This window comes from Erythranthe guttata, chromosome 6, assembly GCF_056151865.1.
Source record: "Erythranthe guttata isolate IM_541 chromosome 6, IM_541, whole genome shotgun sequence".
In the NCBI taxonomy this organism is placed as follows: domain Eukaryota; kingdom Viridiplantae; phylum Streptophyta; class Magnoliopsida; order Lamiales; family Phrymaceae; genus Erythranthe; species Erythranthe guttata.
The window spans coordinates 6975867-6998191 of NC_142538.1; the positions used below are offsets into that span (position 1 = coordinate 6975867).

The 22325-nt window shown below is 34.0% G+C and overlaps 3 protein-coding genes and 1 non-coding gene across 6 annotated transcripts; 2 read left to right on the forward strand and 2 right to left on the reverse strand.

Moving 5' to 3' along the window:
• The first annotated feature begins 245 nt into the window (after nt 1-245).
• LOC105960371 (putative inactive receptor kinase At5g58300) lies at nt 246-3534 on the forward strand. 3 transcript variants are annotated; one of them, XM_012984528.2, is made up of 3 exons: nt 246-1228; nt 1336-2648; nt 2777-3534. In XM_012984528.2, exons 2-3 carry the CDS (start codon nt 1355-1357, stop codon nt 3418-3420), a joined length of 1938 nt encoding a protein of 645 aa, XP_012839982.2. In that variant the 5' UTR covers nt 246-1228; nt 1336-1354; the 3' UTR covers nt 3421-3534. The 3 variants fall into 3 exon arrangements, with proteins under 3 accessions (XP_012839982.2, XP_088675874.1, XP_088675873.1); XM_088819748.1 differs by having other exon boundaries at nt 246-585; XM_088819747.1 differs by lacking the exon at nt 246-1228 and having other exon boundaries at nt 1262-2648.
• An 83-nt stretch (nt 3535-3617) lies between these two features.
• On the reverse strand, nt 3618-7080 carry LOC105960372 (serine/threonine-protein kinase AtPK2/AtPK19). Its single transcript, XM_012984529.2, has 7 exons — nt 6964-7080; nt 5078-5914; nt 4883-4965; nt 4670-4790; nt 4392-4565; nt 4189-4296; nt 3618-4090 (listed from the first exon to the last, which is right to left on the reverse strand). Exons 2-7 carry the CDS (start codon nt 5648-5650, stop codon nt 3815-3817), a joined length of 1335 nt encoding a protein of 444 aa, XP_012839983.2. The 5' UTR covers nt 5651-5914; nt 6964-7080; the 3' UTR covers nt 3618-3814.
• A 5529-nt stretch (nt 7081-12609) lies between these two features.
• On the reverse strand, nt 12610-16046 carry MES17 (methyl esterase 17). Its single transcript, XM_012984530.2, has 4 exons — nt 15562-16046; nt 15312-15455; nt 13510-13653; nt 12610-13014 (listed from the first exon to the last, which is right to left on the reverse strand). The coding sequence occupies exons 1-4, from the start codon at nt 15883-15885 to the stop codon at nt 12739-12741; spliced, it is 888 nt and encodes a 295-aa protein (XP_012839984.2). The 5' UTR covers nt 15886-16046; the 3' UTR covers nt 12610-12738.
• A 552-nt stretch (nt 16047-16598) lies between these two features.
• Nucleotides 16599-16671, forward strand: TRNAV-UAC (transfer RNA valine (anticodon UAC)). Its single transcript has one exon. It is a non-coding gene; the product is annotated as a tRNA-Val (tRNA).
• The last annotated feature ends 5654 nt before the right edge of the window (nt 16672-22325 follow it).

Here is a 22325-nt window from a genome sequence, read left to right on the forward strand (position 1 = left end):
TATAAAATGATACAACTAAAATATTTCTATTACAATCAAAATATTCAAACATTTACATGTAGTGGATTATTTTATGTTCCTAACCAAAATATTTGTCTTGAAATATAAATGCGTTTATTAACGTTATTGCCGACTTTTCTTGTAGAGGAAAACCCGACCCAAAAAAAAAAAAGAAAAAAAGGAAAAAGAAAAAGAAAATCCAAATCAGATTCCGTTAAGTTGTACGTTAAATGATTAATAAGAGCAGACAGACAGATTATTAATGAAATTTACTCTCAATTATCATCAAAAAATAAATAAATAAAATAAATTTAATGTCCTTCAAACTCCCTATTTAGCACAGCTGCATTACCGTTGGGGGGCTCTGTATTTCAAATTTCCACAAATTCTTTTTTGTTAAATCCCAATTACTACAAATATATTCACCCATTCTTCTTCTTCTATACATATACTAATATACTTGTACAAATTACAAAACACATGCATTCTTGATTCTTGCAGTACACCACCAGCTTCAGGAGCAAAAAAGACTTGATTTTTTTCTCTCTCAAGAAAATCAGCTTGTTTTTCTCTCTCTCTTAATTTGTGAGTATTTTTTTATTAATTTTTTTTTTCTCTGATGTAATTAATTTAATTTCTGGGATTTTACAGTGAAAAGCCAAAAAAAATGGAGGTGTGTTTGGTGCTTGAGAACGTGGATTGGACACCCTTTTTTTCTGGCATAGAATACCAAAGTTGCAGTTCAACTTTTGCTTTTTGCTTTATTTATTTTGAGGTCCCTCTTCTTTTTCTTTTTTATCTTTCTGGTCTGGATTCTTTATTAAAGAACATCATCTCTCCCCTTTGATTAGATTTCTAAATGTTTACATTAGTGATATATATAATATAAAAAGCCATGGATTTGGAGTATAATAAAGTGACCTCTGCTTTTCCACTATGTAAAAAGTGAATCAAGAATATTTTACTTTTTTTTACTTTTTTATTTTATTACTTTTTTTTTTTAATTAAAGATTTTTAATTTAGTATGTATAGTTGAATTACTTTCCACCTTTAACAATTTCTTGCACAACTTCTTCATTCACAAGTGATCTACTGTCTTAACTGTACTTGTTTTTCCTGTAATAATCTCTTTCCAATCACTAAAATCATCAAAAGTTGAGCTTCATTTGATTTTCATTTCTTTCTCACTAAGTCAATTATATTACCTTTAAAAAACCGCAAATTCGAGGTAATTATTATCGAAGCATACGGTATATATGTCGATGTATAAATGATTTTTCGAGTTTTTTTCTTGCTAAATACTAACAACATTCTTGTTCATTTTTTCGTTCGCAGGCTTCCCCGTAAAAAGACAATGGAACTCCAGTCTCGAATAGCGGCAGTCACGAGTCTCGTTCTACTTCTCACAATATCTTCCACCGTAAACTCCGATCTCGACTCCGACGCAAAAGCTCTACTCGAATTTGTGGCTAAAGTACCGCACGCTCGAAAACTCAACTGGAATTCAACCAACTCAATATGCAATTCTTGGATAGGCATCACTTGCACAAAGGACAAAACTCGAGTCCACGGTATACATCTCCCCGGTATAGGCCTATTCGGTCCGATCCCATCCAATACCATCGGAAAATTGGACGCTCTCAAAACCCTCAGTCTCCGATCAAACTATCTCAACGGAAATTTCCCTCGCGACATTCTCGAAATTCCGTCACTTCAATCACTATTCCTTCAAAACAATAACTTCTCTGGTGAGCTCCCTCTAACTTCTCTCTCTCCTCGATTAAGCATAATCGATCTTTCCTACAATTCTTTCACCGGTGAGATTCCGTTCGCACTCGAGAACTTGACGAGACTAAGCGTTTTAAACCTCGAGTACAATTCGTTTTCTGGAGCTATACCGAATCTTGATCTTCCGAGGCTTGTAAAATTGAATTTGAGCCATAATTCGTTGAACGGCTCGATTCCTTACACCCTCCGGAAGTTTCCGGATTCTTCGTTCGAAGGAAACGCTCGTTTATGCGGTCCACCTTTGGCTTCGTCTTGCTATGCTTTATCTCCTTCTTCGCCTACACCCGAAAACAGTTCTCAAGGACTAATAAAGGCTTCAAACTCTAGGAAACTTAGTTTACGAGCGATCGTTGCTATAGCTACTGTCGGCGGTTCTCTTACGATTCTTCTATTTTCGGCGATTCTGTTCTTCTGTATCAAGAAGAAGAAGAACAAAGGTGGTGGCAAGACTACATTGATCATAGCCAAGGCATCTAATAGCGGAAAAAACGAGAATTTAAAGTCGGCGGATTTCGGAAGCGGAGTACAAGGGTCCGAGAAGAACAAGCTCGCCTTCTTCGACGGGTGTTCGTTGAGCTTCGATTTAGAGGATTTGCTTAGGGCTTCGGCGGAAGTTCTTGGAAAGGGGACCCACGGTACGGCTTACAAGGCCATCTTGGACGAGTCGACCACCGTTGTGGTGAAGCGGTTGAAGGAAGTTGGTTCCGGAAAGAAGGAATTCGAGCAGCAAATGGAGGTCGTAAACGTAATCGGCCGCCACCCAAATGTGGTGCCGCTCCTCGCTTACTATTTCTCCAAGGACGAAAAGCTTCTGGTTTACGAGTACATGCCAGCTGGCAGCTTGTCTTCCGCTTTGCACGGTATTTTTTTTTCTTCTCGGTTCAAATGTAACATCTGCATGCGCGCGCACACACCAACATGGATGTGTGTGTTTTTTTGAGATGTTCATTCAACAGTTTACCGAATCGATTTTGTGATGAATAAACAGGTAACAGGGGAACGGGGAGAACCGCGTTGGATTGGGAGACGAGGCTGAATATAACCCTCGGAGCGGCACGTGGGCTCGCGCACATCCACTCCGACGGCGGGGCGAAACACACGCACGGCAACATCAAATCATCCAACATACTCCTCAACGAATCCCTCGACGCTTGCATCTCCGATTTCGGGCTGAACTCTCTATCGAACACCACAGCGCCGGCCGTGAAGTACAGAGTCGCCGGCTACCGAGCGCCGGAAGTGATCGCGGAATCGCGAGTGAAAGCCTCCGCGACGCAGAAATCGGACGTGTACAGCTTCGGTGTCGTACTGCTCGAAATGCTGACGGGGAAATCTCCGATACAGTATTTGGGGTACGACGAGGTGGTGGTGGATCTGCCGAGGTGGGTGAGATCGGTCGTCCGGGAGGAATGGACGGCTGAGGTATTCGATGTGGAGTTGATGCAGTATCGGAATATCGAAGAGGAGATGGTGCAGTTGCTGCAGATCGGGCTGTCGTGCGTGGCCAAGGCGGCGGATGCGCGGCCGAGCATGGATGAAGTTGTGAGGATGATTGAGGATATTCGAGCCGATAAATATAGGACTTCGTCGGAGGATAACAGGTCAAAAGACTCTACTGCCCCTACTCCATGATTTGATTCATTGGTTGATTCAATTCAAACTATATAAATAGGTATTATTCTTGATTTCAGTATTTGTTTTTTTTAAGAAGTGTAATTTAAAGATTAATAAGAGGCATGTTTGGAACCTGGGATATCATTATCATCATAATTATATGTTTCTAATACCTAAATACAGTTAAACCTCGATAAATTTAATACATTCGGAAGTCAGGACGAGCAAAATTCTATTAATTTAGCGAAATACTAAATTATCGAACTAATAATTTAGTATGTTTACACCGAATCGCAACCGGAAGAAATTATTATTTAAGCAAGGTTATTAATTTATCGAGGTTCTACCGTAAAGAAATACACACCTCATCTCTAATTTATCACACACAAATGGACACACAGTAGCGGTGTGGTCAATTGACATGCAGAAAACTGGCAGCAGGCTTAACATAACTGAAACCTTTAAAAGGATTTTCGACAGATTTGGGACTCGAGGCAGGTGAGTCCAGCAGGGGCATTTTAGTCCAACGCTCGTCAAAGTTGGCAATGCAGAGCTTTCCTTCTACTTGAGGAAGGAAGTTCGGCTTAATTTCACGAGCCTCCAATTTCTTCCAGTCGATTGATTTGAACCACTTGTGCCCTTTTATCTCTTCACTTCCCAACCGCCTGTTCGCCTCCTTCTGAAGCAGCTGCACAAGTACAGATATTTTCATCAGTCATTTTAATTTCATTATTTAAAATAAAAATCATATAAAAATAAGAGGTGAATGGGAATAAAATATATTACCCCTTTAATTAGAGAATGGGCGTCACTAGACAAGAATCCCGGCAGCTTCATTTTGTCTTTCAGTATCTTCTGTTGGATTTTGTGTCGATTCCCACCAACAAATGGCGGCTGCAAATGCACAATCACGAATTATTGTTAATTTTATTTTTTTTGTAAGAACAAAAATAATTCTTTCCTAATATTTTTACAGCCGAAAAACTAACCTTGCCGGTCAACATTTCGTACAAGAGAATCCCCACGCTCCACCAGTCTGCTGCCTTGTTATGACCTTTTCCGAGAATAATTTCAGGTGCCATATACTCCAATGTTCCACACATCGAATTGGATCTCGTTTCCTCGTCAAATTGCTTTGCCAGACCAAAATCAGTTAACATTGCCTGAAATAATCAATACACGCAAGATGTCAATTGAAAAACGGTAAAGATTGAAACAGCAATGTGCTGAAATTTGTGGAAAAAGCCGTAGAAATAAAGAATCGTACATGGCCCTCAGCATCGAGCAGAATATTCTCCGGTTTAAGATCCCTATGCATTATTCCATGTTCGTGTAGATGACATACAGCAGAAACAATCTCAGCTGCATAGATCCGCCCCAAATCCTCTCTGGATAACCATAAAAAAACCAACATGTAAGATACATAAATAATTCATCATCAAATAATCTTAATCCTTAATAATTATAAAATTCATAATACCTGAACAGTCCTTGATGATAGAGTTGAAAGAAAAGGTGACCCCCATTAACAAAATCAAGCACAAGATACAATCTATATTTCGTCTGCACCACGGAAACAATAAAATAATCAGGAGCTACAACTTCGACAGTGAAAATTGAAATATATTTTCAAACTCGAGAAATAATAAAAAGGGTGCAAATTAAGAATATATACCTGGAAGGAGTATCTGAGTTGCACAATGTAAGGATGGTCAATCCTGGTCAAAATATCCCTCTCCGCTTTCATATACTCCGCATGATTTTTCTCCACGATCTTATCTTTTCTCATAACCTTCATAGCAAAAATCTCCGACGAACCAATCTTCCTCACTTGGTACACTTTCCCAAAGGCCCCTTGCCCCACAAGTTTCAATAATTCAAAGTCATCAAGCCCTACTACTGGCTTCTCCTCCTCTTCCTCCTTCTCCTCCAAATCGATATTCTCGATCGAATATTCTGAAAGATTCTCCAACGAGTCTTCTCTTTCAAACAATGTGAGTTTGCTGAGCTTCGATAGTTGCTGGTTCACACAAGTTGTGGGACCAAGAAAGGAATGCGAACGGCTGTGGATGACAGCTGGCTCGTCGTAGGCTAATTCACTCGCATCGGTGGGGCCCGCAGAATCGAGAGCTGGCACAGGGCCGAATAAGTCCGCGAAATCCAAGTCGACGATTTCAAACGGAATGGCTTCAGGGGCTTGTACAGGCTTTTTCAGCAAGTTGGTCGAAGAAAATTGAGAGGAAACCATGATTTTGTTTTCTTATTTTTCCCCGGAAAAATGAAACGGCAAATTGCGGAATGACTTTTTTGCCCTGGGAGTCTAAATCAGGACCGACGATGAAGGACACCTGGCAATAGCCTTGAACAGAAGGAAGTTGACAAATGAAACGGGGCTTCCAAGGAATCGTGGGAAGAAGCAGCACAGAATCAAAACAATGTTGTTGTTTCCTTTTTGACAGGAAACGGTCGATGCAGCAGCACTTTTTGAATTCATGAAGATCTGGCAATTTGACTGCAATACAGTGACGAAAATATTGTAAGTATGATCACAAATTGAGAATAGTAAGATTGTGTAATAAGGAAATAATCGGACATAAAAAAAAATTGTGGATAATGGAACCATTAAATTGACACTCATGGATTGAATTAGAGAAAATCATATAGTCGTGAGCAATACTTCGTTGTTTGCACAAATTATAAAAAAATAATACATACAAGTAAACGAGTAATTAAAGAAGTTAACGGATGAAGAAAAAGATTAAAGATTTGTATCCATAAAGTAACTATGCTAATATCTACAACATTGTTTTTTTAATTATGTTCAATAATCACGGAAAATATAATACATTAGATTTTCTAATATAGCCAGATTAAATCTTTACACTACAATAACACTTTATCATAACTAATGGGGGCACTTGAATTCGGATCTCCAGGCTATAGTTTCAATCTATAACTGCAAAATTTGACACTTCCCCTAATTTAAAACGAAAACTAAAATGAAGACGCCAATGAGAGACGACCATAAATTTCCTTCCCATGGAAAATATTTGGGTAAAATACGGAGGTATTCATAAGCAATTTCGATATTCGCAGAGAGGTAAATCATGAAAGACTACTATTAAGCTATTAGCTTAAACCAAAGAAGAAAGATTTTTTTTTGGGGATCAAATTATGAGAAATAATCTATACACACAAAACCGCAATTAGACTAAACACATCCGAAAATAGTTAAAATCATTGAAATTCCTACCATAAACATGAATCATAAAAATCAGGGAAAATTAAAAACAAATCCAATCAGAAATTCGTTCCACCGAAAAAACTGCAAATCGAGAAAACAGACGAGCAAAAAACCTAGAATTCTAGAACGGACAAAGATCAATCAGCACCAACAAAAAAATATATATACGAAGCGATGCAAAGTAAGATCGGAAGAACGCAATACGAAACACCAAAAAAAATATCCATAAAAATCGGCAAAAGAGAAACAAAACATACATTAATGATGATTAACAAGAACTAGTAAACAAGGATTAAGTGAAATTAATGAGATTTTACCTTGAGGAAAATTGGAGATGACAGAGAGGCGGAGCGGAGGAGAAAAACTAATTGGAAAAAACGAGGGGAAAAAGTGAGAGAAAACGAGGACGGGTGGCCACTTTATATATTTATTTACGGTAAATTACAATCAACCCCTGAGGTATGGTCAAATTACAAAAAACCCCTTATGTTTGAATAATTACAACCACCCCTCAACATTAATTTATTTTACACGTCCACTCTTGCGGTTTCAAATTTAGTGAAATTTTCGAGATTATATGGATTATTATCACTTTTTTACCCATTTTATCCTATTTGAACTCCATATTTTGAAGAAAGATGATCATAATATGTGTTTTTAAGTTTGATTGCGATGCATCATAAACTGTATTTTTACACAAATAAGTATAATCTAGAACGCATTTCACAAAATCTAGATGATTATTATGAATTTGACACCATAATGGTGGAGGTGTAAGAAAAAAATTATAGTTTTGAAGAGTAGATGTAATTATCCAAACAATAGGGGTTTTTTCGTAAAGTGATCATACCTCAGGGGTTGATTGTAATTTACCCATATATTTATGTAGCAAATCGAAGAAGAATGCGAAATAACTGAATAATAATAATCGGGTGAGAAGTTTTTGGTTGCGTTTGGGAGTGGGTCGTTTACGTGGCGTGTTGTGATTGGACAGGGATGTTTTCCAGCCAATATTGAAGTCAGAGATGGATGGGCTGTGTTTTGGACTTTTTTTTGGAGTAATCCTAAATTCCTTTCTCAACTAGGATGGAAAACGCTTCTATCTTATTTTTCGGATCCTTTCAACTTCATGCCTAATATTCAATTGTGTATGTAACTAATTATACACGTTTTATATGAAAGAAAGAAAGAAGAATTAAATATATCATAATTAAATTGTATTAGAAAAGAAAATTATATATTATTAAAATAATTAGTTGTGAAATTTAAAACAATTAAAAAAAAAAAAAAAGAGAAAATTAGAGAAAACCCCCATCTAGGAAATATAACCCCTTTAAAAAATAATTTGAGAAAACCCCCTTAGCTAATATTTCACCAAAGTGATACTTTCATAATTCAAAAACTACCATAAGTTGTCTATTATACTTTTTTAAAACCATAATCTTATTTTTGATATCTCATTCTGCTTTAGCTTTTCTCTCTTCTCTGTTTTTTCTATTTTTTTTTTTTCTCTGTTTTCTCCGGCAATCTTCTCCCAGCCGTTGTCGCCGCCGCCTGAAGATGGAGAAAGAAAGAAGAGGAAGCCCTCGTCGTCGGCGTGTGGAGGAGAAGCACTCTTCTTTCTCAACGGCCTGCTCCACCCCATCGGCGTGTGGAGGAAGAAGAAGAGGAACATACTGTTGATGAGAAAGAAGAGAAAGCACTCGTCGGAGGAGGAGAATCAACGGAAATTGTTGATGAAGGTATTTGTTTTTTTGTATTTTTACTTTTATTATTTTTTTAGTGTTGGTTTGTCATGTGCTCAGAAATTGTTTATGGAGTGACCAACAATGGTTGACAAATACCTTTGAATCATTCATGTTTTCTTTTTTTTTTTTTCTTTTTTTTTGGACATTGAAATGCTAATTTGTGTTTTTTTGTATGAGTGATTTATTTTATTCTTGTTAGGGATTGGTTGAATAGTGTGGTGCGGCGGTGTGATGACGATGGGGAGGCAGATTTAGGGTTTTTTGGTGGATCGGGCGGAGGACGGCGCGTGTAGAGAAATTCTCACAGACTGGAATCTTAATCGACTATGTACATGTTCAATAGTCGATTAAGCTAATCGACTACGCTCTGGTAGTCGATTAAGGTTGATCGACTCCAAAAAAAAATTTGGATTTTTTGTTTATTGATTCCAATTGTATAAGTCAATTATAATGTTTGTACACTTTTTTCTTTTTTTTTTGTAAATTATAGCTCATTTTGCATTTTTTTGGCAGTTATGATTTGTTATTTTTAGTAGCAGATTCTTAATCGACTATGTTTTATCATAATCGATTAATATACCTGATATAGAAAAAATATAAAAATAAATAAAAATTAAAGAATTTCCTTAATTGACTATGCTTCATAGTCGATTAATAAAACTGATACAGAAAAGAGAAGAAAAAAAAATCGCTTATAACCAGCGCGTGACGCAGTGATGATGTGGCGGGCGGGGGCAAAACTGAAAAATATAATAACTAAAAATAGGTGTCGACTTTTCCCAAATAGAACAAAATATTTTGGGTCTCTCCCCGTTAAAAGAAGTAGTGGGGTATTATTTCTCTAAGAGCCCCTAAAAAAATCTAAATTGGTGTGTCATGTGTGTGTAATCTATAGAGATTTTGTTTTACTTTTTCGATAGATAAAAAAAATATATATATACATCAGTGTGTGTTAAAAAGAGAGATTTAAATAGAAATTATATAAAAAAAGAAAAAAAAGGGTGAATTACAACAACTCCATGTATGGTTAAATTATAAAAAAACCCCTCATATTTATTATATGAAATATTATCACTTTTGTACCCGTTTCTCATTCGAACGTCGCATTTGGAAGTAAGATGATTATAATATGTGTTTTTTTGCTTTTATATATCAAATTGTTGGTGCATCATAAACTGTATTTGTACATGAAACGAGTACAAACGAGAGCACATTCCACGAAATCTAGATGATTATGTCGAATTTGATACCATAAGGGTGGGGGTGTCAGAAGTTAAGGGGGTAGATTATCGAAACAATAGCGGTTTTTCGTAAATTGGCCATACTTCAGGGGTGGTTGTAATTTACTCGGGAGAAAAAGACTAACCGAGGGGATTAGGCTTTTGCTAGGCAATTTGCAAATTTGATTTGCTAAGAAAGTAAAAAAAAAAAAAATGAAAAATAATAACAATTAATTTCAAAAAATTTACAAATATGACCATGGGCTCCTTAGGTTGGCCTAACATTTTTTTTCTTCTTCTTTTATATTGATTTATAAATATGCCATTATAATTAATTAGATTGTCCTGGTGTTTCTTTCTTTTATATATACTAGTGTTTCTTTCTTTTCACAAATATGAGGCGATAAATTGTTGAGGCAATCTAGCACCATAAGCTGAAATTACATTTGCTGCCACAAAGAAATTTATTTTGGACTAATATGTGTACTTCGAACAAACTTATTTTGTCTATTTCAAAACATTGTAATAGTTTTAACCTTTAGGAACACAAACTATATTGCTACATTTTTGCCTATATTTTATGATCACTTACTTTTGCATCTACAACAATATTTCAATCTAAATTATAGTAAAAAGAAAAAAAACTGGTAAAAGATGTAAATATTCACATAGAAGGTAAGTAAAAATACATGCATGGCAACTGTATTTACAAGTTATTATATATTACTATATATATATATGGGTGTTGCTATTTGCAGCGGGTCTTTTACTGAAATTGGCTTATTTGCAGCTGAACCTTTTTCATTATTTTTTTTTTTGAAATTCTCTCTCCTATTCCCAAACTCTCTCAAGACATTCGAATTTCGGAAATTTTTCGACTTTGAATCCGTAGCAAACGAGGATCGATTCCGGTAAATTTTCAATATCCGTGCTCTGTAGAACGGATAATTCAAGTTTTCGTGCTCCGTGGAACGGAAAACTCAAAAAACTTTTTAATTTTTTATTTTCGAAAAAAAAAATTAAAATATGAATCCCCCGTGCTGAAGAACACGGGAGCTTAAATAATCTTCAAGTTCCCGTGCTCTGCAGAACGGAGGACTCAAAAAACATGAAGTTCCCGTTCTGCAGAACACGGGAACTTGAAGATTATTCAAGTTCTCAAGTTCCCGTGTTCTGCAGAACGAAAACTTCATGTTTTAATTATTTTTTTTAGTTTTTCTATTTTTTTTTAAATATCGAATTTTGTAATTATTTGATGAACACGATAACACATATTCGGATTATTGTACTCGTTTGTATATTCATCGTCAATTTTTTTGTCAAAATCACCATCATCACCCTACCAAATAATATTAAAGGAATAAAGTAAAAAAAAAAAAAAAAAAAAAGTAAAACCCGTACTCCCATCCCCTAAAGGACGGGAACTTCAATTTTTTTTCCCTTTTTCCATGCCCTACGTGCTGCACCGCACGATCTAGCTTTTTTTTCTTTTTTTCTTTTTTTTTTCTTTTTTTTTTCTTTGTAAAAGTAATATGGATTGGCCATAAAAAAAATGTTGTGTTTGGTTTTGAATTTGTCGAACGATCTTTACATTCTAAGTTTTCGACTTTTTTAGTTGAGAGCGTTTCGATTTTTTAGAAAGTTAGAAAATTGACAAATGAGACTACCGCTGCAAATAAGCCAATTTCAGTAAAAGTCCCACTACAATTAGCAATCCAATATATGTATAGTAACATATAGTAATATACTCGAAACAACATTCCCACTCACGGACATAAGCAAATTCAAAAAAATAAAAAGAAAAAAAAAACAAATTAATTGTTGGGGACCTACATTCGCACGTGCTCTGTATTGAAGCGTTCAATGGAACCTTTCAAATCACCGCCAATTAACATATTTCATGCAAAACTCTTCCATAATACTATAAATACTGTATGTTACTGCACATAACTACTGCATAAATATTCTGAATACTAAGAAAAATCAAAACTTTAAACAACTAAACACAATCACAGCACAAATTAAACTGAAGAAATTCAAAGTTGTTACCAACCAAAACTAGGGTAAAATTCAAAATCATCCCTGAGGTTTGCTCTCAACTTCAAATTCATCCCTGAGGTTCTATTCAGCGTCAATTTCATCCTTTGCACCCTCATTTAACCACCAAATTTGAAGGAAAAACAAGAAATACCAAGACTGCCCCCAACAAATAGTGAACTTTGGTGGAAAAATATAATTGTTTGAAAAACTAGTTGCTGGAAAAAATAGTTGGAGCAAATTTTAGTTTTTATAAATGTGAACACAAACATAAAATATTATGCACTCACCCAAATACGGAATCATGAATTATTTATTTCGGGCTGAGATTTAAAATGATGAACTAAATATTTATGGGGTTTGGGGCAGTCTTTTTTAAAGATTGCCACACAAAATACCATAAATAATAAATATTTATTAACACTAATCAAAATAGTATATGAAACATAAATATTAAAAAATGATTATTGAAACTCCTTTAGTTATGTTATTGATTATGCAATTTATGTGAACTATGTAAGATGAACTGGTTGAATGTGTATAATTTGAAGATGAACCAGATTTTTTTTTAAATAGAAAGAGGCCTCGTTAAAACCTTGTTTTACCATTTATTTTAATAGTAGAATGATAAAGTGTAGTGATCAAATTTATATAATGAAAAAAAAAATATTTAATTTCAATAAGAGTTCATGTTAAAAAATTCAAATCATAAATAATCTTTGAAGAGAAAAATAATAAATATTTTTTTTCTTTTGAGAAGATGGAGCCAAATAGTTAGTTTAAGGGATAAAGGGCAGTTTGGGGATTTCTGAAAATTTCCTTCACATTTGGCGGCTAAAAAGATTTGGAGGATGAAATTGAAGTTCCATAGAACCCCAGGGATGAATTTGAAGTTGAGTGCAAACCTCAGGGATGATTTTGAATTTTACCCACCAAAACTATTATTACGGAAGCAAGATTATTAATTAATCGAGCAGTTAATCTTGATTTATTTCCAATAATATCCACCACTTGCTCGTCTCGACTTTATTCGATGTGACAATACAACATTTTATATAGCACACGAAAAATATATTCCTAAATCTAATTAACATCCAAAAGAAACTGCAGCCTTCACTAACAAACCAAACAGGGAAAATGGGGCAGAGAAAAAAGGGCTGTGGTCGCTTTCCAAAACATAAACATCTGACGGCGGCCAATTCTTGATCATCGCCTCTTGTTGATCCGGTTTGATAACGTTGTCGTTCGTTGTTTTGATGTATATTCTTGGCACGTCGTCTACATCTTCGCCCTCTCCAAATTGAGCTGTTGTTAATGCTTGTATCGGGCCCGGCCTTAGCAGCATTGCTGCTAAAGTCGAGTCCTGGACGAATTAAAATGTTACACATGTCATTTTTTTTACCGACGAATATTAAATCATCACATGTAAATTATCTTGCTATAGAACTATACATTGATTGATAAGAAGAAAAAAAATAATGGTTTTATACAAAATTATTATCGACTTTTATGTGTCAAATCAGTATCGATGTTACGGGTTGGTTGTAAGTATTATCGACCAATTAATTTACTTAAAACAATAAAATAATATTAATCATTTTTTTCTTTCAAAAAAGCATCATTTACAACAATACTACACGAAAATAAAGGGAAAAAAAAAAAGCAATTGTACATAAATCATTTAAAAATAAATAGTTGGTATGCAGGATAATTTGGGTCGGTTGACGGTTGATTATTGATAATAAAAATATGTTTGAATACCCATCATCACCTCTTTATATTAAGTATTAACATGCAATAATTAATTATTGTATATATTAATTAATTTAATTTAAGAGGTAAATAAGAGAGTACTTGCCTCTTGAGGTGACAATTGATAAATGATCTTTCGTTGTAATTCCTTTTTAATCATCATTGAAGTTGGAGGATTATCTTCTCCCAATCCGAACCCAATATCATACACCTCATTCAATTCTCCATATTCGGATAAATCTGGCACACCCTGTTGAACAATATACGAAGAAAAAAAACGAGGGTAAATTACAACCGCCCTCTTGAGATAAGGTCTATTACGAAAATCCCCTCATTTTTTCTATAATTACGTAAATCCCTTGTGATATGTAGATTTCTTACATTATGAGGGTAGATGTAAGAAATTACAAATTGCAGGGGGTGTATGTATTTTTTCAAAAAGAAGGGTTATTTTGTGATTTCAAAAAAAAACCCCTTATTTTTCTACAATTACATCCACTCTTGCAACACGTAGATTTCTTCCATTAACACCATTTAGTATGAGAGTGGATGTAAGAAATTTACAAATTGAAGAGTTTTCAAAAAGAACGGTTATTTTGTAATTTCGAAAAAAAAATCCCTTATTTTGCTATAATTACATCCACCCCTTGCACTATGTAAATTTCTTCCATTAACACTCTTTACTATGAAGGTGGATGCAAGAAATTCACAAATTACATGGATGGATGTAATTTCTCAAAAAAAGAAGGGCTATTTTTGTAATTAAAATTCCAATTGAGATGTACAAAGAATCAAACAACATGTGCATTGTCTGAAAAATGAAAAGATGTGGTTGGGAGATAAGGAGATAGACAAAGGAGGGGCCTGAAATTGATGCCAGTTGTAATCAATTACTTGGGTACCATCCAATGTTGTTTGCGTCACCATGACGTGGAATATGATTCCACAATTTCCCAACTTTGACAATAATTCCAATTCCCTCTTTCCTCAATTCAAGAATAATTAATATATACCTATTTGTATTATTTATTCTTATTGGACAACCTTATCTTCTTCGAGCTTATGACATCATACCTCTCGTGAAATACAATATGCGGTTTTAACTTATAGATCTATATAATAATTATCCACTCTGCACTCGTACATATCTGTGTTGTCACCGAATTATTGGTCTATGTAAAACTCGTTGACTTGATTATTGGTCAATATGATTAACCGCGAGTTGGATCCGACTCTAATCTAATCACATGAATAATTACATTTTAGAGACAATATATTATAAATTGCCATAGTTAAATTAATTATTAATATGGCTATCTTGTATATGTATTGTATGTGTGTCACATGTTAGAAAACACAATTCCAAAGTACAAAATTCACAAATAGATTGTAAAAACAAACCATTATTCTGATAAAATTATAATATCAATTAAATATGGTTTATGAGATGCTGCATCTAGTGAAAAGCACAGGGTAATTTTGCACTATAGATCTATACAATTATATATAACTACAGACTAAGAACACATACAAATGAGTGTGTGTATTATTATGTGTAGATCAACCATGCTGAACTGCTCGATTTAATATTTCACCGGATTTAGTATGTACAATAAAACCCTTAAAAAGATGGAGTAGTACAAAAATAATCTTATAATCAATGTGTAGTGACTTAATTTGGAACTTCTATACCAATATAGCATTTAAGAAGAAACAAAAAATTTGATTAATGCATGGCACATATGCGAGTTGTGACATTTATATATCTAGTACCTATCGAAACGCAATAATTACGATTTATTGCATGCCATTGTATTCATATATGGTGTATGGATGGATCGAGTTAACAAAAAAATAAATTAAAACAAATTAATTAAAAAAGAAAAATGAAAGTATGAAATTACTTACATGTTTGATATCTTGGTCAGTGATGAACCCTGATTTCAACATAGTGGCTGCAATAAAAACAGCAAGCTTAATCTTCTTCTTCCCAAACTTGTTCATAGCTTCACTTACACTTAGCCCTCCTGCACTATGCCCTACCAATATCACCTGTCCCATACATATTTTTATTTATATATATATATATCATTTAAAAAAAAGAAAAAGAAAAAGAGTTTAATTTATGATGGATATATATATATAGATATATATATACCTGGTGATCGTGATTTAAGGAAGAGAGAAAGTGAATAAGAGGGGTGTTGTAATCATGGAAAGAAAGAATGGAGTTTGGGTCAGTTTGGTCAACGCCGGCGCCTTTGAGATCGAGGCATGTGACTTTGTACCCACTGTTCTCCATCAGGCTCCTCATTTTGTACCAGCACCATGCTCCTCCACTTATCCCGTGTATCAGCACGAAGTGCGGTGGCGGCGCCGCCGGCGGAGATGGCGGATGTGGTGGTGCTGCTGTGTTCACATTATTATTATTCAAGCCCTCCTCTTTCATTTCCACCCCTGTTATTGCTGACTCCTCTCCCATTATTAGCTTTATTAACTCTCTCTCTCTCTCTCTCTCTCTCTCTCTCTCTCTCTCTCTCTCTCTCTCTATTATGATCACCAACCTTTAAACTTTAGCTTCACTTGTTTTGGTGTGTTTGCGACTGTTTGTAGGCACACACAAACAGGGACATATATATACATACAGACATATACACATACACACATATATATATATACATATATTATATGTATTGATGTGATGTCCTTATAGTTGATTTAGTCCTGATATGTGATTATACCGTTTTTGACATCTTGTAAATTATACACTATAATAATATTAATGGAGGCCTCAAGCAAAAATTAAAATCAATTGATTTTGCAATTCGAATACTATTTACTTTGGTTCAATATTCAATTTTTTTTTAATAATGTTCATTGGTAATTAGCGGTGACGACGTCATTTATAATTTTGAATCCTTAGCATACCCACAACGAGATCTTGATTCTCTATTTAGTGCCTCGAGCGTTTTACGGCTACGTCACTTTTTACGTGTTATCGACGCTTCAAAGTTTAAGTATGTTATTCTTTGAATTCGATATTGGAATGTTGTTAGTAGTTCGTACCTAATTTTCTTTTTGAAGTAACAGTTAAATAGTAAACATAAGTTTCAAAATTTATTTCATCTTAATCTTTGTACATTTAATAATAGGTCATAGTTTATATTGTTAACTCAAGTTCAATTTATCACTCAAGTTGCTGTGGTGTAGTGGTTATCACGTTAGTCTTACACACTAAAGGTCTCCAGTTCGATCCTGGGCAGCAACATTAATAAGTAGATATTTTTTTTCACATTTTATTTTCCACAGATAGTCACTACGAAAAATTATTTTTCGGCCAATAAATAAGGTGTTTGCAAAATCAACTTTTGCTTTTGCTTCTCTTAAAATAATCTGCTTTAAGCTATTTTTTTTTAAAAGCACTCCTAACCCTGCTTTTTCAATTTTAGTTCATTTTCCGAAATATTTGCAAACACCCCCAACTTTTAGAAATAAGCATTTAAAACTAACTTAAATCACAATCACTAACTTTTGCTTTTAAATAATCATTTGCAAACACCACCATAATATGTTTCGTAATTGCTTTGATAATTAAACTAAAATTAGGCTTAATTGCACTTTGCACCCTTGAAATTTAACATTTTAGTACTTTTCACGCTTGAAAAAAATAATAGCATTTTTCACCCACGAAACACAATAAATCATGCATAGTGCACCATCAATGATTTTTTTTTTATATATAGATAATTAAGGTGAGTTAATATTTTTAGTGCTACTTCATTAAGGTGCCAAATGTCAAATTAAAATTTTTATATCTCAATCTTTTCGAAACTATAAAGTGCAAAAATAAAAATACATCTCATCAACAAATTTAAAAATTCTATTTCTTTTATCACAAAACATATTCTACAAAAATGAAAAGTGAAAAAACACGTCAGCTATTTCGTTATCAAGTTAATTGAAAATTATATTTTTTTCCAAAGATTTCTACCATATATTTCATTTTCATTTATCCACACACTAATACGATCGAATGTGGGTTTGATTTATGCTTTAATTCATGAATATATTACATCGATTATTATCTCACCGTATATTTGCTCACAGTTACATACACATACATGTCGATGTTTGTAAAATATATATACACACACACACACGTATGTGTGTGAACTTCACCGAGTATAACATAAGATAAAACACGAGTGTGTATATTTATTTAATGGGAATTAATAATAAACTCTATTTAATGTATTTTATTTGATGTAGGAAAAAATAAAAAAAATCATAAATTAATTTACATTCTTTTAATGGGAATTAATAATAATTAATTTTATTTGATGATTAGTTTATACTTTATGACCTCCTTTGCTTACATATATCGGATTACATTAGATTATGTGAGATTTCATTAATATCCCATTGGCTAACTAATTATTTAGTTAGTAAGATGTTTGATTCGTTAGATTAAATTGTGTACTAAATTTGTTAAAGTTTGGTTTTTAATGTAAATTGTCTAAAAAATCTTTTAGTTAATAAAATTAAGATATTGTTTTAAGGATAAAATTGTCCTTTTCTTTTCTAATCACCCCTTACAAAATTAATTACACGGGGATGAGTGCTACTAAATTTAACCAAATACTCCCTCCGTTCCTAAATAATTGTCACTTTTCACTTTTCACAAAGATTAAGAAACTCAATAAATATATCTTGATTTTAGAAAAAAACATATAAAAATTACTAAAACAACCTTCAATATTTAATGATTTATAAGAGAAAATTAATGAATAGAGTTTCATTAATGAGGTTAAAACAGAAAAAATACATTTAATGCAGTATTAAAAATCTAAAATGACAGATAATATGTAACAAAAATATTTTAAAAAAGAGACAGTTATTTGTGGAACAAAGAGAGTAATAGGATTTTGCTTACAAAATTAATTGCACCGGAGATGAATGCTACTAAATTTGACCAAATAATAACATTTAACTGCTGACTTTACTAAACACGAATTTTATCAACCAAATATCTTATTAAATACTATTATTTAATTAATAAAACTTAACAGCACTAAGCAAACGAGGTCTAATGTGATTAATCCAAAAACTGCAGGCCGACAAAACTACGTATTTTAGTGGGATTATTTAAAAGATAATTGTCCATTGGTTCACTGAGAAGCTGGCCATCCATCCATATCCAGCTGTTTCCATTACAACCGCGCTGCCAAAATACTTTCTATATTTCACTGCAAAGTCAATTATCTCATTTATAAATTAATATATAATCTTTTTTTGGTTAAACAAAATAATAAATTCTTTGAACCATAATGCTTGTTTTATGCGAAAGAAATATTCCTTGCCGTTCATTGATTTTGACTCTTCGAATTGTGTTTCATTTTCTGAAACATATGAAATTGACATACAATATATATATATATATATATATATATATATATATATATATATATATATATATATATATATATATATATATATATATATATATATATATATATATATATTTCGAATATCATTATCCTAAGAAGTCTGCATACGCGAAGGAAAAATATTATTAATTATATTTCAATTTATATTTTATCAATATCAATTATAAAATTTGTAAATTTAAAAATACTTTATTTTCATTTTTAAATTATTTGGAATCTGCAAAATGATTGATTTCCTCGGTAATTGAGCTTTCATTCTTTTCAGTTTTCACTGCTTTTTTTAGGGCTAAAATTTTCTGTTTTCTGTAAAAGGAAAAGTTGTCGTCCTTCAATTATTAAAAGCATGCAACAAATTCAGCAATTTCACTCTTAGCACACACATTTTCAATATTACAAATTTACACCAAATTATTGGATATATTAATATTAAATGATACATTTTATGCGCAAATTAGATATAAATTATAACTTTTGAAATGGGTTTAAGATATTTGGTTGGTAGAATTCAACATTGAAAGAATTTATGGTCCCGAATTCGTTTAATACAGAGGTGTTATCTTAAGTGTTATGACACTTGAACAAACATGCAGCGGAAATATAAAGATAAAAGAACAGTACTCAGAATTAAAAATGTTCACAAGTAAAGACTTGTGAACTTGCCCTTTACAGGACGAAAAATATATTAAAATCAGTATTCCAAGAATACAAACAGAAGAGGTGCGAAAACTTCTTCCTTATGAATGAATCTTTTTCAAGATCATTCTTACAATCAAATCTAGATACTAAAAGAAAAATATTAAAAATTCTAGATTTCAAAGATGTACTCGTGAGGAGTACGTAAAGAACTTATGAATGAATCACTATCTTGATCATTCTTACAACCAAGTCTAGAAACATATATACTAAACAATCTAGACTACAAAGAATGTACTTATGAGAAGTACGTAAAGAATGTACTCATAAGGAGAACGTAAAGAATGTACTCACGAAGAGTACGTAAAGAATGTACTCGTGAAGAGTACAAACAACCGATTCTAAAACCTAACTAAAACACTCGTGTATTCTCTTCAGCCTTCGGTTTTTATTTCATAGAATCGATAATCTTCCTTGAGTATTGAAGTCGGTATTTATAGGCATTCCAAGCATCCACTCCTCAGCCCATGATCTGCAAGAAAACCAACTACAAGAGCACTCAAGAACATGGGTTAGTGGGTTAGTGGGTTAGTTTAAGGAGTTAGAATAATATTCACAATTAAACCCACTTAAGCACTACTTAGCCCACTAAGCACTATACTTAACCCACTAAGCACTACTTATTCCATAACTAAAATTTAGTTTAAAAAATAAGAAAGTTAAAAACACAATGTGGAGATAATCCATGCTCACGTGTTTCAAACTCCCCCTTTTTAACTTTCTGATCAAAACTAAATTTTAGCTTAACTCCCCCTGAGTCATTGCTTGAACTCCCCCTGAATTTGACAACCAACATTAACATAAAAGTTCATAGGGAAAATAAAAACTGAACAAAACCATGTATTGTTCATTAAAACAAATTAAAGTAGAATATCCAAAGTCTCCTCAGTATCAGCTGCTGCTCCTCCATCATTAGCGCTGGATCCACTGCTTTCCTCTGCTCCTTGAACTTCACCCTCATTCCTTGCTCCCTCTTTATTGACTCCTTGCTCCCTGCCTCTGGCATCCAAAGGATGAGAAGTCCCTGCTTCAATCTTCATGACTAGCTTTTTCTCCCCCTTTTTGATCAGAAAGATCTCTCTGAAGTATTTCCACCATGCACTGATGATAGGTGATCTGAACTAGGGAGTGAGTAAGCTGTTTTAACAAAATAAATCTCGAGAAACAGAAATAAGGATGTCAGGAGTGTTGTCAACATGAGGAGCAACACCTTCAGTACCAAGATTATTTTGACCTGATTCAGTTGAGAGGGAATTATCTCCATTCCAGGGAAATCTTGGACATGAGGAGCTTTGAGAAAATTTTGAAAAATAATTATCATGCCAAGTGTGAGAAAGCAGAATGGAGTAGATGAGAGAAGAATTTAAAACGATTGCCAGAAAGAGTCTTACAAACTTCAGTAAAATCACCATAATTATCCTCATCAATCACAGTAGAAGTTTGTAAATGAGAGTTGATAATTTTGAAAAAAAAAATAGAATTTCACACAAAAACTTTTTTCAAAGTTTGGAGAATTTTTCTTTAAAAAAGAAGTTTGTAAATTGGCATAAAAATTCCTTCACAACAGAAAGATCATAAGGACAGGCAACCTCAACTTTGATCAAGAAAAACAGTGATCCTATGCCTATCAAACTCATCATTTGAAAATTTTCTTTTCCTCAATTTGAATCAGATTCAAAATAAAATATATAACTGAAAGCATTGTTTTACCTCAAAAAAGAGTTGACAGTTCCTTCCCATCCAAGTCTAGCTCTTCTTCTTCTGAAGATTCCTCTTCTTCTAAGTCTTCAAGTTCATCTGGTATGCATGCTGGCTCAGGTGATGCAACAGGTGGAGCAGCATCTTCTTCTTCTTCACTTTTCTCTTCTTCTTCAGTCTGGGAAGGTGGTGCATCCACTTGAACAGCTGCCTTTGCTAGAATTTCCAGAAGATCTTCATGAGGAGCTGAGGGTGTTTCTTCAGTAGTGGTAAAGTCCTGAGCATTAACAGTGGGAATGTCAACATGCTCTGCAGATGACATCCCAGAAAAGTCAGGTATTTCCTCATCGTGGTAGGAAGCAGCATCCTCAGCAACACTCTGAGGAACATTGTCTGAGGCAGTAGGTGCAGCAACATTTTCAGGAACATGTGCAACAACATCTTCAGAAACAGGATGTTGAGAGGGAGTTGTTGCCATGTTGGAGTGAAATGTCTCCCCCTGAGTTGATGCTGTGGAGGTGAGTCTTTGGAGGATGACTCAGTGTAGCTTGAGAAGAGAGATTGGGCTTGGTTCTGCAAAAGTAGGATCTCCTTCTTCATCATCAGTTTCTTCATCAATCAAATGAAGGCCTCTTGGTGGGTTTGGCCTAACTGGAGTGCGACCGACTCTGCCGCTTCTTCTTCCACCTCTGCCGCCTCTGCTGGGAGAATGTCCTCCCCTCCGGCGTTGTGATCCAGTAGCATTCAGATCTGGGAAACGTCTGGGTCAATCGGATTCAGCTCGTCGCCGGGCCCAATGAAGCTGGTCGGCATGGCTTCAAGGTTGACAGGATGAACGATGATGGCTAGATTATAGTCTGCTGGTTCAGGTGCTGCAGCATCCTTGTGCACATCATCAACGGCTGGAAGAGGATTTCTAGGAGGAGATGCCATGATACAGTAGATAAAAAATTGCTTCTTGAGCTTTTGATTTTTGAGTGTGAATTTTCGAAAAAGAAGCACGAAATTTATAAGCTCTAATTTTTGAAAAAAATTGAAGTGGAGAATGTGAAGAAGTGGTGTGCGTTTTTCTTGGAGAAAGTGT